The 13,410-nt window shown below is 31.5% G+C and overlaps 1 protein-coding gene across 4 annotated transcripts; it reads right to left on the bottom strand.

The window, feature by feature from the left end:
* Positions 1-2,567: 2,567 nt before the first annotated feature.
* LOC110599752 (senescence-associated protein AAF, chlorolplastic) lies at positions 2,568-11,926 on the bottom strand. Of its 4 annotated transcripts, none has more exons than XR_006351019.1 (13): positions 9,850-10,243; positions 8,514-8,666; positions 8,165-8,238; positions 7,640-7,716; positions 7,488-7,559; positions 4,951-5,019; positions 4,691-4,737; positions 4,429-4,558; positions 4,277-4,345; positions 4,077-4,180; positions 3,857-4,002; positions 3,445-3,520; positions 2,568-3,370 (listed from the first exon to the last, which is right to left on the bottom strand). XR_006351019.1 is itself a non-coding variant. In XM_021736327.2 (13 exons), the coding sequence occupies exons 2-13, from the start codon at positions 10,191-10,193 to the stop codon at positions 3,200-3,202; spliced, it is 1,386 nt and encodes a 461-aa protein (XP_021592019.1). In that variant the 5' UTR covers positions 10,194-10,243; positions 11,771-11,926; the 3' UTR covers positions 2,568-3,199. The 4 variants fall into 4 exon arrangements, 2 of the variants coding, with proteins under 2 accessions (XP_021592019.1, XP_021592023.1); XR_006351020.1 differs by having other exon boundaries at positions 3,857-3,962; XM_021736327.2 differs by lacking the exon at positions 3,857-4,002 and adding an exon at positions 11,771-11,926.
* Positions 11,927-13,410: the final 1,484 nt, after the last annotated feature.

Genomic DNA, 13,410 nt, shown 5'->3' with positions numbered 1-13,410 from the left:
AATTCTATTGTTTGTTTCTATCACAACCAAACAATAGATTTTGTAAATATTTAATTGTAATATTTAATTATATTAATAAATTTTAATTTAATGATATTAAAATCGTTTTTATGAGAGGGTGCAAGTGAATTTGTCTGCACTTCTATTATGCCATTGGAATTGGAAGATGCAGACTTTTCAATTTGGGATAACCATTTGGTTGCAAATTTGGAATTACTGCCCAAAATATCTACGGGAATAAGATTATCATCGCCACCAAACATTATTAATTTGGGCATTCTGGTCCCACTTGAATTGATTTGGGCTACACCACGCGCAAAGAATGGTCCACCACCTTTCACAGTTGGGCCCACTGCGGTGCCACTGTTAAGGCAGACATACGCTCTCATTCTTGAATTTTTTTTTTTTTTTTTTTTTTTGTTATCAATTAATCTCTGCAACTCAGAAATATGACACCAAATGCAGTATAAATTCAATTGAATAATTTAACCCAAAACCCTAATTTTAATAATACTTCTTTATTATTATAAAAATCAAATAAATTTAATATCGTCTTCTTTGTTTCATGCATCATTTTCCTACCAATTTATTGAAAGGTAATAATTAAACACATTCTTCCTTTCTAATTATAATTTGCATTTCCCCAAAATAAATAATCAAATTTAACTTCCATTGTAAAATTTTCAAAATACCCTCCGAAAACCTTATTCCCTTTCCCTTCATAGGAACTCTTATCATGTTTACTTTATTTGAAAGAAATATTCCTAATTTTTAAAGCTAAAGTTTGGGTCATAAATGAATTTTATTTTCTGGATATTTTTTTTTCCTCCTAAAAGAGTAGCATACAATTGTAATTTTTATATTAAAGTTTGAAAATTATAAATTATATTTAATGCTATTACTCGCATTTCGAAATAAAAATTGATTTTAATTATTAACCGGATAATACATTATAAAAATTACATAATAATTTAAAAGCAAGTGAGTTGCCCGTTTCCTACAATTACTCATGTCCTTGTACGTCAATCACAAGAGTTAAGGATAAGGAAGTACATCTAACAAGATTAGTCAAGTTAGTAAAGATAGAAATTCTGTTTAAGAACATTTCAACATTATTTATTTTAAATGAACTAGAGAAGTAAAACTTTAAAATCACTCTAAAAAAACTTAATCTCAATACATAAAATTTAAATTTAATAATACTCCGATTTAAAAAAAAAACAAACGATCTAATATATAAATTATTTTAAATATATTATAATATTTAGATAAATTTACTATTTAATTTTTGAATATTATTATTATTAACAAGTCAGTCTTTATATTTAAGAAATTTATTAAAATATTCTTTTTTTTTCTATTAACGAAATAGTTTTTCGTCCTTTTTTTATTAAAAATAAATAAAAAATAAGAGTAAAAATTTTTAAAATTCAATTTTATCCTCAATAAACTCCTTTATTTAATCCATGAATATTGTTATCATTAATAAGTAAGTCCATGCATTTTTAGAAATCTATTAAAATATACTTATACTTTCTTTCCATCAACGAAATAGTTTCTCCCTCCTCAAAAAAAACAAAAAAAGAGCATGTAAATTTTATTATATTTTTAACAATAAAAATTATAAAAATAAAAAATAAAAACATTTTAATAGATTTCTCAAAATCGATAAACTCAATAAAAACTAAATAATAAATTTCTCTAATATTTTTCCATTACCATTGTTCATTCTCAAGAGATTAATTTTTTGAATTCATGACTTCTCCTTACAATAATATCTTTTGTGATAATTGAATTAAAATTTGACTCTTAAAAATGTAATGACTAATAAATTCTATTTAACACTTACTAGTATTGCATAAATTATTTAATAATAAATAAAAATGAAGATGACCCAAGAATGCTTTTAAAGCATGAAATAATAGAGAGAAGAAGTATAGATTGATGAATAAGATAAGAAAATGTTTTTATTAAGAGAAGAGAATGTATGGAGCTAAATTGGAATTTTTGGTATAATGTCAAAAACACAAAGTCATGGTTATAGCATCATAATCAATTATTTCAATTAAGTTCATGCACTAAAAAATAATTTTAAAATACAAAATAAAAAATAAAAGAAGGAAAACTTGGGATTCTATTCAAAAAAATAAAAGTGAAAGGCTCTAGGAATGATGAAACATGGGTGTCAAACAGTGGCAGACATTATGTAAAGGCTATGAAGAAAGAAAAAGTGAGTGGAAAAAGAGAGGGAAAGTGGATCAAATTAAGGGAACTGTGATGGTGACCTAAGAGCCCCATTGTAATTAAAGTGGAATCATCATGGTCCCAAATCTCTGCTTTTGCTTTTTCTTTTGCTTTTCAAAAGTTCATCCCAGGCTTCAACAAATTAATCAAGGAATCTAAATTATATCAAATATTCACATTTAATTATATGAATTATATTTATGAGAAAAGGGTTACTAGACCAGAAGTCCAAAAGTGGATGAGCATGGAGCAGCCATGAAAATGGACACAGCTCCAGTTTTTCTTTTCTTTTTCCAAGGGAAAGAAGGAATTTTAGGTTTAGCATTGGGCTTTTGGTACTTTTTTTTTTGAACACTCAGAAGAAGGCTTTTGGTACTTTACTACATGATCTTTCAATGTTACATGGAACCCACCAAGTTGCAGGGCTCAAAATCTGAAGTCCAGATGTTAGCATGTGAAGATGTGATGTTGATCATGTAGGCCCATAAGATGCTGGAAGGTCTAATGGTGGACCTGGTTTTAATCCCATATGAATTTGCAATCCACTGCCATGTGGGGGCTGTTTGAACATGCTTGAATGCACTGGGCATTTGCAATTACAATTTGCAAGAGATGTAGCTTATTCATGAACCTCTAAAGTCTAATACACATGATTGAGATCATGGGGTGTGAAATTCTGAAGTCCATATGCATACATGGCCTCAAAATAATTGGGACCAGATAAGATACTTTGTTCCCTACACAAACACATCAGCTTCAGCAAATGGCAAGCAGATATGATGAGTCCTTGGGCATTACTTGAATAGAGAATAGAGGATCATAGAAATATGAGCCCTTCCCATAGCATCGATTGCTCATTACCTCTGGTGAATGGTGATTAATTGGTTAACCTGCAACTTATAAGACCTCCATATAGAAACCTATATTGTAAGTGTGTGAATATTGTCAATGCTTCTCATGCTGCATCTGTATCATTGTTGTCTTCTTGTTGATCTACTTCCTTAAAGTTATTATTCATCATAAACCTCCAACTATCTCCTTCCTCTATTTCCCACTGTTTCTTCAGCTCATAGATTGCTTTGGATGCTGCAGCAGCAATTGCTGGGTTTCTATCTTCTGCCAGTCTCTGCAAGATTCTGCCATTAGGGAAGATAATATCTACTGTTTTCTATGATTATTTATTTTCAAAAGAAGAAGCACCTGCAGTGCTCCCATGCCTGCATTTCCAAGCGTCCACATTGATGGGGCTGCTGCTAATGCATTTGCCAATGCTTTTCTGTACCACAGATAAAAACTTACAATACATAACCAAAAGACAGACGAAGCATGCAGGAACAAAAGCAATTAATTGAAGGCCAAAACTGCAGAGTTTTTAAAGGCTTCCATGTCAATGCTCTTCTAACACTTGCCCTTTCAGATCCGTCACTTGTGATAAAATGAAGCACGGATAGACACTCAGAAAACCAGAAGTGACAACATCCATGGATAAACAAGAGCCAATACATTCTTATCCAAGGAATGAGGCCATAACATAACCCAGATTGGAAAATGTAGACAATTTTTCAGCACTTCTAGTAGGCCTTTGTTACTTGATGAATTCAGGGAAACTTACTGATAATGATTGAACAAACCAAAGAATATCTTGTGGACAGTCAAAGATGATTCATTGAGGTGGTTTTGCAAGCATCAAGGAGTAAGAGCTGGAAAGAATATGAAATCTGGAACCGATTTCTAAAAGTAGGCATAAGAGCAACTCTTCTGGGAAAATTAGGAAAAATTATGCTTCTGAGATTGAATTATTCCAAAATAAAAATCGTTATCTAGTAGCTTACCTTGTATTAACATCTGGAGAACTTGAACACTCTGCCAGTAACGAAACACTACTTTTACCATCCATTGCATCAAGATCTATAAGAGTTGTAATCAACAACTCCAGCTGCTCAAGAAAAGGAAAGAGCCAATTAAAAAGCAAAAATATAAATCACAACTTCAATCAGCACATTGCATTAGGAACATAAAAATCATGTCAAACCTCTTCTGGATCAGTGTAGTCAATGCCATCAGCTTCAGAGAGTGCAGATGCCATGCTCCAGTAAGCTTCCTGCGTGTTATCAAATATAACTACATTAACTTTGTGATTCTGAGAGAATTGGGGGAGAAACTGCACCATTGGCTGAGAATAACCTGAAGAGCAGTAATGCGATCAGTAGAAACTTCTCCAGGGAAGAAATCCAAAGTCCTTCCATTTTTCTCAAGCATTATAGATCCAAGGATGTCATTAGCTGACGGTGAACCTTTTTCCCCAAGCAGAGGGCTGATATCCAATAACATGTTCAAAATTAGTGAGTCACGGTTGAATAATTTTGCAGCAATCAAGAGAATTAAAATAATAAATCAACAGATAAAAAGCACACAAAGGAGACTTGCCATCAACAACAGTACTTACAATTTGTACAACTTGCTCACCATCAAATCGTGAATATTCTTTACAAACTGCATAGCAAAAAATGAAAAACATATTTCTTTTCCCGAAAGCATCAACAAAACATAGTCAAGAAGAATTAAATACATGCTTATAACTGTATGATAATTACAACATTAAGGCTAATCACGTTGGCCGATGTTGAGAATGAAAAAATGGTCTTAAAACTACCCTACAATATTTATGTGCATAACTATTGTTGATTAATTTGACAATGGACTAACCTCCAAAGCCATTAGCGCATCTTCCATTGCTCGTTGCTTTGCACGGAAGTCAGCACGGCGCAAATCAGCCTGCAACAGTTTTCAAAGGTTCCATCAAGGTATATTATATAAGATCACAGTATCAAACAGAAGCTAGTCTGATTGCCTTGGAATGCATAAACACATAAATACACATGCATCAGAATTCAAGACAAAAACATAAACGTGAGAAATAAGAACAATGTCTTTTCTACTATTTCATTCAAATCTAGCTGTTCCTTATCTTATGCCATTTATTCAATCTCTTGACGGCTTCTTCCTCCATCCAATCTATCTTTGTACATATGCTTTAATGCAGATCATGTCTACTCTGAATACATGTCCCTTTCTTTCACCCATTGACACATCTCAGTTTCTTCTTTGCCGCCTTGAATCCTTATTCAACATGGCAATTTTTTTTCTAGCATTTCACTTTTTCTTATGTCCAATCATGGTTTTAAATAAAGGTAAACAGATGTTAAATAAAGGATTTTAGGAGTACCGATATCGCCATCACTAACAATCATTTAAAATCAACCTGGTAGTAGCCGTTACTTAAGGCAACAAAATGAGTTTTCATGATGTCTACTTATTTGTTTTAGTTTAATTCGACTAATGCTAACAATGCAAAAATGATGGATTTAATTTCTTTATTTGATATTTATATACTTATTATTAGTTGTGCATCTTAGTTTTAATTATATCTTTAGGTATTTATTTACTTCATGAACTTCACAATTTTTATAAAACAATTTGGATAGCAATGGACCATTACCATTAAGTTGGGGCCATTCTAGGCCTGGTTTCGCTATCCACGACTGCAAACACAGCCACAACTGCAATTTAAATCCACACATCGGATGCATGTGGATAATTTCTAATCAGAAAATTACTAGTTTTAGATGTGCAAACATTGACATACTGCACATGGTGACGCTCTTACAAGTTCTGTTGATCTCAATTCAACAAATTAGATAAAAAAATTTTCATGAAGTGAAGAACAAGCTCATTGATTTAGACTACAATATAAAAGATGCATTTTCATGCCTTAGAATACTTTTTGCACATATCTTATGCGACGAGTCTGCCACTTCTTCAAATATAATTGGTCTGCCAGACAGCCAAAGGCTACCTTCTTTCTACACCTAATTGAATATTTACAGAAGTGGTCAAGCTTGCATTTTTAAACTCTTGTAAGAGCAACATATATACATCAAAGCATTTTGGAAGGCATATATCAGTTTCGTTGAGAACCCATTTGTGACATACAAGTAAAACACTAGGTGGCGTAATGGTAGGATAAAACTCATATGGGCAATCTAAAATGGCAAACCTTAATAAAATTAAGTCATCTGTGTTCTTAATAGTAATTTCTAGGGCATGAAGCTAAGAAGTCGATAAAGAAAGAGAAAAGAAAATGGATTCAGCAAAGTTGCAAGGCAGAAGAGAAGCTTTTGCTCATGCCTATGGATTTTGTACATGTAGTTGGTGACATCTTTCTCAGCAAAATTCATGTTGAGGATGATATGATGATTAACCATAATGCTACATGTATAAGCTAGATGTATGGTTCATTTATATGGTACTCACTATAAAACTAGTTCATTTTCATCATAATATAGATTCTAACTAAGAAAACCAATTCCTTTGGCTTGGGAAGGACTTTTAAGTTGAGGGGAGTATATGATAGAGTTAGCAAAGTCATTAAGATGGTTTGGTCATATGCTACAAATGCAAGATCCGTCAGTCTACCATAAGTTGTTTAGTTGTGAATTATTTATTAGCAAAAAAAAAAAAAGATTTTCCATGTTTTTCTTCAATTTTTCTTTATCCCATACAGAAGACCTAAAGCGGCCAAAAAATACAAACTTAGAGAAGTAAAAGCACTTGAAGTCAACATTTTGAAATATTGTAGATGAATGGCAAACAGTCAGAATTGTCTTTGAAGTGAAAAAAAAAAAAGCCATCTTCTGAGAAGGTTTTACTCAGAACAGCCTCAACAAGAATAATAATTGACATGATTTTTAACACTGCACTCCAATCCCCTAAAGGAAGCATAAGACACTTGCTGAACAACATCAAGGGCTTAACAGTGATTGATCGTTAAAGTGCAACAAATGCCAGAAAATTAGTTCAGCTAAAAATAGGAAATGGGGAAGAAAAAAAACATTGTTCCTCTGGTCTACCTATATGACTAGAGAAAACTTGAAAGAGAGTTTAGAGCTTCACTATGCTTAATCTTAAGTTAAAGGAGAAAGAAAAGAACTGCTTAAAAATGACAGCCAAAAATTTCTATACACTGCAAGAAAATAAACGAATCAAGATTGAAATTTTAAGATTCAATTACCAATGGAAGGAGATTGAAGAATAGTCCAAAACACAAATAGCATAACATGCAAAGACAGCAAAATGGTTTCAATACTTTTGCTTGCTTTCAATATACAGCATTTTATTTTAATATCAAGTTCATTAGAAGGAGCAACACTGAAAGATTGTAGAAATAGAATGGAGAAAGGTACCTCTAAGGCTCCATCACTCCAATGCTTATCAGCAGCACTCTTTAATCTAGATTGAGCTCTGTCCTTTAAAATCTAAGGAAAATAAAATAATTTCTCAATGCAAACATTCATCTCCAAGCTAGTCAAAACTTTTTTTTTCTAGATGTACATACAGTAGCAATGTGATGAAGACGCTCAGCTTTTTCCTTCACGTTGCGGTCAATTTTCTCTGTATCCTCTCTTGCCCGAGCTATTGGGAAAGAAAGACGATATAAAAAGGGACAAAAAATCAGAGGCATAATCATATGTTTTTGAACCACGTAAAAATGGAAGAATTTATTTTGGTTCACTTTGCATATACTAAAAGCTATCCCTCCATTGTATTAATAGCTTAATATCTTAACTGAGTGTATGTGCTTCACAGTATAGGAAGCCAACCATTTCCCTTCTTGAAAAGAAAAGAAAAATTCCCCCTCCCACTAGCCAAAAGTCTAAAGTTTAAAAAAAATTAAAAAAAGAAAAAAAGATTCATCATGCAAAAAATTAATCATATGAAAGAAATAGACCCATCTCATTTACTCCATGGCACAAAAATGTTTTTCTGCTTTAATTTAATGACTAGATTCCAATTGTAAAGTTATATGGTATTTTGAATGCCCAGAGTAAGCCTTGATACCGGAAAAGATAAAAGAATGTACCATCAAGTTTAAGAAACTTTGACCCAAGAAAAGCTACATCTTTGCGTGCACGGGCATCCAAGCTCATAATTCCACTGAGAAAAAAGGAAAATCATGAAAAGAGATATCCACACATAATGAAGCACCTAAAATGTTCAAAGAGCCAAGCTGCTACTCATCAAATAACTTAGTTTTTTTTCGAAGATTAAAGTTTTCTACAGTTTTGTTAATTGGGTTAAAGGTGCTTTCAATTTTTCATAATATGTGAGGAATTTGATAATATTTCACTGTTCTAACTTGAAAGCATGCTTCAGTTCATGCATGTGATAAGCATCACTAATTACAATCAGAAGAAAATAGGGTATAATACCGTGAAAGTAAGATGATGTCATTACGGGCTCTTTCATTTACAAATTTTGCATCATTATGCACAAATTTACAAGCTTGAGCTAAGCCCTGATTTGAGTGAAAAACTTGTGCAGGCATGGCTGAGCACTCATCTTCCTCTTCTCCAATTTGCACACTGATCAAAGAACAGTATGTTTCCTCTATGAGTTCAAAGTTTAACATGGAGGTGCATGGAACAAGAAATCATTGAGAAAGGAAGCACTAGCCCTTCCAACAAAAACAAATCATCTAAAAGATTTTAACTATAGAAAATCGGTGAATTAACCAGACAACAAGAGAAAATAAGGTTTAGTAACCATTCCATGAATTGTAACATTAAGAATAGAACAAATGTAAGGCATGCAATAAATACAGTGGTAAGATTTAAATCTGCTGAGTGCACAAAGAATGGGAATAGCATTTTATTAATGTATCCCAGGCTGTTACATTTATAAGAGCACCAAAGAAAATTAAGAAACTGTGAAATAGAGATGGAATGTGGGTAAAGTTAAGTTTTCATATAATTGGAAGTTCTTGCAATCATTTTCTTAACCAAGTCATTTAAGATACCGTTGCTAATTATTCTCTTTATATCCATTTACGTTATCACTTGCAGGTGATCAAATCTCTAGTTTTTAGAGTGACATCGAAAGCACTTCAAAACCAGAGTATCATGAAAATCTCATTAAAGTAAATTTTGAGAAGCCTGAAAATTACTCTACAACATGTAAATGTGTTAACTTCTTCAACTCGCTTGAAGCGGTTTATACAGTAGTACTGTGTGAAATTAGCATACATACACTTTCTGATATAGCCAAGACTTTTTCTGCTTGGGCATTTGACGTCTAGCATGTTTAGACATGATTCCCTGTCCATTACCGATCTAAAGGCTGACAAAATTATCTCTTCCTCCTGAATATGCCCATACGTGTATCATTCATGCACATTCAGGAGGTATTTATTGCTTCAGTATTGAATCCTACTGCTTCTACATGCATAAAAGAACAAATTTGCCTCGGCATTTCTAAAATGGTACTATTCAAATATAGAATGTATCTTAAACCTATTTCAAGATTCACCACTTGTGTTGAGGCTGAGTGACAATACAATATACTGATCAATCAGGTTAAACAAGTTATTGGAATTGCCGTTTAAAACACTTATTGACCATGTAGAAAACCACGCACTGTTATTATCCACAAATCATATTACATACTTCTGGACAAGGAAAAAAATTCTAACCATAAAATTGGCAAGAAATTTGACTTGGCTGGTAAATTAAAAATCATGAACAACAATGAATATTTAAACAATCTGACCTGGACACATCCGAAAAATCACCATAAGGTCTAAGGCATTCTTTTTCTTCAGTTCCAGGAGTTCGTGTTGACAGGCATACGGTGGAAGATCTCCGAGAGACAATGAAACTAACTGGCTGTCCATGTATTCCCCGCAAATTCTCACCAGAACTGAATTTTGCTGCCAAGGGATGGGCATTGCTCGATAGCTGCAACTCAAATCCTTGATTTATAGGATGTAGCTTGCTTTGAGGCAGCGATTTGGCATAAGAAAATATAGTGCTATTTATTCTAGAGGTACTTGTCCTCTGAGTCACAAAAGCACTGCTTGAAACCTTGCTTACTTTAAGTGCCATGGTAAACATCAAAACAAGAATAAAATGAAACCAGCCAGCTTTTCCCTTAGAACAGCTCACTGCTTAAGCAAGAACAAGAACATTATTTAGTGGTCAATACTGCCTGTGTTATAAGTTTAAATAAAAAACTTTAAAAAAAAATATAAGAGAAAGGAATTCTAAAATCACTACCAAATATCCCATTAGGGGAATATGGTAAGAAAGCATCATAAGCTCCGGTTTTGCAAATTCCCTAATATATTTCCATGCTTAGAAACATGAAAATTAAAATAAAAACAATAACACCATTTATCCAACTTTTGTCAAACACATAAAACTATAGGTAGAAAGATATTGTGCTGGGAAGATTATAGATCCAGAACATTATGCAATAACAACATATAATAGCAGTTTTCAGTACAGAGGTCCCTTTACAGTTGTGATCTGAGAACGTTACACTGCACACCTCATGGATTCACAAGCACACATTTAAAATACATCATAAATGTCAAATGACACCTTTCAAGTATATTGCATCTTCCCTGAAACCTATATCTTTTTCAAGAATCTACCAATCTTTATATATTTTGTTCAAGAATCAAAATGTTTGAAAAACTCGAAAGAATTGTGTTTTGTGCCATAACCAAGTTTAATAAGCTATTTATAAATTCTCAATTTTACTAGTGCAATATGCTTTGTCTTTTACAATTCTTTAGTCCAGTGGCTGGGCCTAGAATCAGTAAAGCCATCTCACATCCTATGACCACCGACTTTTGAGTAATGGGCAGATTCAGTCACGAGCCTATATGGCTGATGAACATGTATCAGCTAAGTCCTGCAGCAGTTTCCATCCCTTCACATTTCTGTAAGTAATAATTTAAGTCATTTGATAAAGATGATTCGGACCTTGGGCACATCCTTTAGTCATGATCTCTGTCCAAATTAACAAACTAATGGTCTAAAGGCCAAAGGGAAAACGAGACATCCCAAGTTGATACCGGAAAACAAGCAATAAGGTTCCTTATTCTTTGACAGCTGATTCTTTTTTCCTTCGTTTGCTTGGGAAAGGCTAATCGTACAGTTCATTACAAAATTCAAGCTAGAAGTTGCAACTGCCTTCATGTGAAGCCTTCATCTCCTTTCCATAGGCAATTGAGTTTTGAGACACAATTATGACTTGGGGCATATAGAGACAACAAGGTTTCCCAGAATCTGTTAATGGTAAAAATGCTTTTGAAGAGCTCCTTATCATATTCCTAAGCATGAAAAAGAGCCTTTACGATTATACTAATCTCACGCAAATTCAATCTACTTGTATCTTTTTATTTCCTTTTCTCACTAGACAGTCCAAGCCTTAAGCATCCATGGACTTCATTGCAAACTGAGCATGTAAGAATCAAGATAAAGCAAGATGATCACCGCAAAATTCAAACTTCAAAGCAAAAACAACAACCAGGAACATAAACAAAAGGAACTCACCAAGGGAAAAGTGCAGAAAGACCAATCAGAAAATAACTAGGAGTGAGTTCTGAAAGCAATAATTATAAACATGAAACAACTTACAGCCACTCTGTAAATCAAGAAAAGCAGAGGAAGAGTAAACTAACCTGAAGAGAAGTAGAAGTCGAAATGGAGGCTGGTTGTGCGATTTATATATAGAAGTTTGATGCTTCTAGGGCCCAAGGAGAAGAAATTGCAGCCACAAGCGAAGGCTGTGGCCTGGTGAAGGCCAACGCTGTTGGCGATTTTATTTGGGGCATGGAATTTTATGGGTTCCTCTCCGAGAAATTATGAATTCAATTAGCTACGGTGGCCACTAGTTGTGGATTAGTCTTGCCACCTCACCCGATGTACAATTCCTCTTACACTTCTGCCCCTACTCTTTCTACACGACAAAAATCCCTATCCAATTTTTAGTAAAATCTATAATTTTTTTTACCAGATAAAATATATGATAAGTTTTTTTTTTTCAAATGTATGAAAAGTTAATATTAAATAATTTACGCAGAGCACACGCTATTTGATTTAAATTAAAAAAAATTAATTGAATTAAATTAATTTAAAATTTTAATTTAATTTTTTATTTATTTTCATTTAATTTTATTTTAATTTTAAAAATTTTAATTATTTTAATTAAATTTAATTTTAATAAAAAAATTAAAAAAATTAAACTGAATTGATTAATGATAATAATATATTATTTTTAATAATATAAAAAAATTAAATCATAATAAAATTAAAATATTTTAATTAAATTTTAAAATATTAAAAATATAGTATAAAAATAAAAAATTTATTAAAAATTAAAACTGATCAAATCAAATCGATTTGAATCGATTTGATTTAATTTAATTTCTGATTAAAATCAATTCGATTCAATTTTTATAAATATTAAAATTTTAATTTTAGACTTTATTAATTTTATTAAAGTGTGTATGGCAGATTCTTTATATTTGTTACACTCGTAATTTAACTATTAAAAATTCGAAATAATATAATACACCTCATTCGTTAAATAAAAATTTCTTGCATTTTGAAATTTGTTAAATACTAAGACAATTGCATTAAAATTAATTTATGAATAAAATTATTGAGGAAAATTTATATTATAATTATTAAGTGTTTTTATTCCAAAAAAAGAAGGGATAAATAAAATTATGAATTATCTAAAATTGCATTAAAATTAATCTATAAATAAAATAGATTAACTTATTTTGTTAAATCATTTATACTAAAATAAAAGGCTAATTTTTTAATTTAGTTTTTCAATTTTAAGCCTCACAATAAATAATCAAATCAGCTTATTTTTAAAGCTTATCAGATGGTTTCATTAGCTTATAAGTAGATAAATATTCTCAAAAAATTTCAACTCTAAGTCAATTTTTTTTATAGTTTGATAATTTTATCTTATTTTAAAAATAATATTATATCATTCTTTTGATAAGGAATTTGAATTAATTGATTGCAGCTGCTTCAAAATTTCCACAAGCATGTGCAGATGTTTTAAAATTTGTTAGTTGTTATTGTTGGAAAATTAAGCCCCACAGATGTATAAAGGACCACCTTTTTTTTAATAATTAAATTAATAAAAATGGGTAAAAAATAATGGAAATATATGGTAAAAATTAAACCTTTTTATTTTTATTGCCTTTTTTCATTTATTTTTAATTAACATTTAAATTTAATAATTTTACAACTTAAAAGACGATTTGATATAACTAATTCAGATTTTCGTAGTATTTAAAAA

Source organism: Manihot esculenta, chromosome 1 (genome assembly GCF_001659605.2).
Source record: "Manihot esculenta cultivar AM560-2 chromosome 1, M.esculenta_v8, whole genome shotgun sequence".
NCBI classification, from domain to species: domain Eukaryota; kingdom Viridiplantae; phylum Streptophyta; class Magnoliopsida; order Malpighiales; family Euphorbiaceae; genus Manihot; species Manihot esculenta.
The sequence above is the reverse complement of the archived record's forward strand: the minus strand, read 5'-3'. Positions and strand labels throughout refer to the sequence as shown.